This window comes from Triticum aestivum, chromosome 2B (assembly GCF_018294505.1).
Source record: "Triticum aestivum cultivar Chinese Spring chromosome 2B, IWGSC CS RefSeq v2.1, whole genome shotgun sequence".
NCBI classification, from domain to species: domain Eukaryota; kingdom Viridiplantae; phylum Streptophyta; class Magnoliopsida; order Poales; family Poaceae; genus Triticum; species Triticum aestivum.
This window is the reverse complement of record NC_057798.1, coordinates 165264134-165266651: the sequence shown is the minus strand read 5'-3', so window position 1 is coordinate 165266651 and position 2518 is coordinate 165264134. Positions and strand designations below refer to the sequence as shown.

Sequence of the window (2518 nt, the reverse complement as noted above, 5' to 3'; positions counted from 1 at the left end):
CTCGGCCTAGCTTTTTTCGCCTCACTAAAGGCAAGGCAAAGACGTGCCTCGTCCCCCTAAAAAAAAGACGTGCCTCGTGTTTGGTTCCCGTTGAGGGTTTAACGTTTCCCAAAGCCTGGCCCAGTGGAGGCTACGTGAGCATATGTAGGCTCTGGCCATGACCATATTTGGTTGCCCGCAAAATTTCAACCTGCAACCTCTTCCTATAATGCAAATTGCATTGATCCGGGCATGCATATGAGGAGAAAATTGATTTGAGTGTTTCTTCATAGCCTGTTTGAGGGGTTTTTTCGGTTTCTTGCGGGTATGTTTCTTCGTGCGGCCTATGGAACCAAATAGCACGGATTGGCTTCTCAAAGCCGGCATAGGTAGGACGTAAGTAACCAAACACACCCAAAGTGTTTTAGCATCGCCCATTCTATCGTTCCTTTATTAGTTTTTATATTGTGTCGATTTTTGTCAGGAGAAAACGCTGGCATGTTCACGCCTCTTGCGTTCGTGTCATGGGTTGTACCCCAATGTATTCACTCTAACTTCTTCTATCAATGAATGATACGCAAGCTTTGCGTATTCGCGAAAAAAAAACGCTGGCATGTTTTGGTTGCAAAAACTAAAAAAACTTGTATCAGGCACTTTTCTTCAGTTTCGAGAAAGTAAAAAACTGGATAAAAGCATTAGACTTCTATTAATAGAAATGGCATAGCACGCAATCTTACAGTAACCTCCACACGTATACGAATTTACACTTGAATAATCCCCCATTTTGATGGGTTCTAAGTTCTAATTTGTCGATGAGCTAATAAATCTTCTGTACATCATATACTATATATGACGTGCGTCTGGGCGAGCTGAGGGTCTGGACTTTGACATGGCACGATCATGTCCCGGGCGCCTTGGGAGTGTGACGATCGTTAGGGCCTGAACCCGGGTAGTCGGTTGTCTGCAGCGCCATCCTCCCGAACATCTCGTCCACGATCGCGTCGCTCTCCCTCCTGTTGCCCTGCATCATTTTGACATGTTTCAGCAATATGATTGATTGATTACCTAGCAAGAGTTTGATCCGGGAGCAGTACATTGCCTGAACCCAAATACATGTAGTACAGTACTACAGTTCTCTGAATATGGTTTATGATTTCATCAAGTGATTTAGATCTAGCAATGCCGCGTTGATGTACAATAAACTACAATTATGTTGCGCTCAAACACCAAATCACGTGGCCTCTTCACCAAGAATCACACCGTCAGATTACTAAAAAAATGCGGACTTAACTTAATTAGTTGCACAATGACACGGTTTTTTTTTCTTTACTATTCTTTTCTATTCTGAAGAGATATAGATGGACACATCGTTTCCCCCAGACTCATGAGATGGCATCAGGCTGATATACAAAAATATTCAGCACGGGCCGAGAAGCGATCGAGAACAGCAGGTGAACCCAAGCGAGAGGTAAATCTCAAGCAAGCCAACCGTGTTCAAGCAAGCAGTGGATCAAGCACGTACGTACCTCTGCTGAACCACCAGCGCCACGGAACGTCCGAGCCTCCACGGCCATCATCCTGTAGCTCCCTGCATATATCTCATCAAAATCAGCACAGAAACAGTTCACACCTTGGGACGCTTCTTCACCGGAATAAACGGCGGAGAAGGCGATGAGGTTCTTGAGGTGGAAAAAGGGGTTGCTCACTCGTGAAGCGGGCGGCGTGGGAGGAGGCGACGAGGAGGTGCACAACGAGCAGGATCGCCAGCAGACGGCCGGCCGCAGATCTCCACCCCATCACGACGTAGACGTACTCCTCGCTGACCCCGAGCAGCAAGTGCAGCAGTGCCCCCGAGGCTATATAGCCGCGGCTGCTGCGATTGAGTTCGCGCTGACGTGCGTTCCTGCCCTCCAAGAGGAGCTAATCATGGAGAGCACCGCGCTGAGGGTGAGGGTGAGAGAGACGCACGGGAAAGGGAAGTCTTTTTGAACGCACGCACGCACGCCCACCTCGACGCAATTGGCTACCTACCGAACATACGTAGTAGTACTACAGTAGATTTCAATTATGCCTGGGGCTACGAGAGAGATAAGGGCAGGAGAGCGAAAGGTCTCGGGTTAGCTGAGCTAGTAGACGGCCGATAATGGTGGCGTCGCAGCTTGCAGCTGAGTACTACGTAGACGGAAAGGTGAGCTTCCCAATGTCTCGATCTGCGTCTATATCCTCTCGAGTTTGGCAAAAATTTGGGCGATTGTTTGGGTGCTCGTCGCTGTCAGTGTGGTGCGTCACTCACGCGGATAAACAGGCAGGATTCGATCGAGAGGATGGCTGAAAATATAGGCTGGTGGACACTGGGACTGCCCAACCATCTATGATTGATAACCAGGTCAACTCTGCTCATCATGCGATACCAGATTATAGTAATCAAGTTGATGCGAGTTAATTTGCACGAACCGGCAAACTGCTAATGACCTCTAGAACCGCCATGAGTCGTGCTAATTTGCTCTACCGAGTCTGCACAAGAACATCTCTTTCTCTC

The 2518-nt window shown here is 48.1% G+C and overlaps 1 protein-coding gene across 1 annotated transcript; it reads right to left on the bottom strand.

The window, feature by feature from the left end:
- Positions 1-662: 662 nt before the first annotated feature.
- Positions 663-2003, bottom strand: LOC123040932 (uncharacterized). Its single transcript, XM_044463650.1, has 3 exons — positions 1686-2003; positions 1506-1567; positions 663-1000 (listed from the first exon to the last, which is right to left on the bottom strand). The coding sequence occupies exons 1-3, from the start codon at positions 1774-1776 to the stop codon at positions 878-880; spliced, it is 276 nt and encodes a 91-aa protein (XP_044319585.1). The 5' UTR covers positions 1777-2003; the 3' UTR covers positions 663-877.
- Positions 2004-2518: the final 515 nt, after the last annotated feature.

Excerpts from the sequence above, each read along its gene's own strand:
- LOC123040932 (XM_044463650.1), bottom strand. The coding sequence starts at position 1,776 with ATGGGGTGGAGATCTGCGGCCGGCCGTCTGCTGGCGATCCTGCTCGTT. Across the intron at positions 1,568-1,685 it reads CCACGCCGCCCGCTTCACGA|GGAGCTACAGGATGATGGCC; the intron begins GTGAGCAACCCC and ends AGATATATGCAG. Across the intron at positions 1,001-1,505 it reads GCGCTGGTGGTTCAGCAGAG|GGCAACAGGAGGGAGAGCGA; the intron begins GTACGTACGTGC and ends AAAATGATGCAG.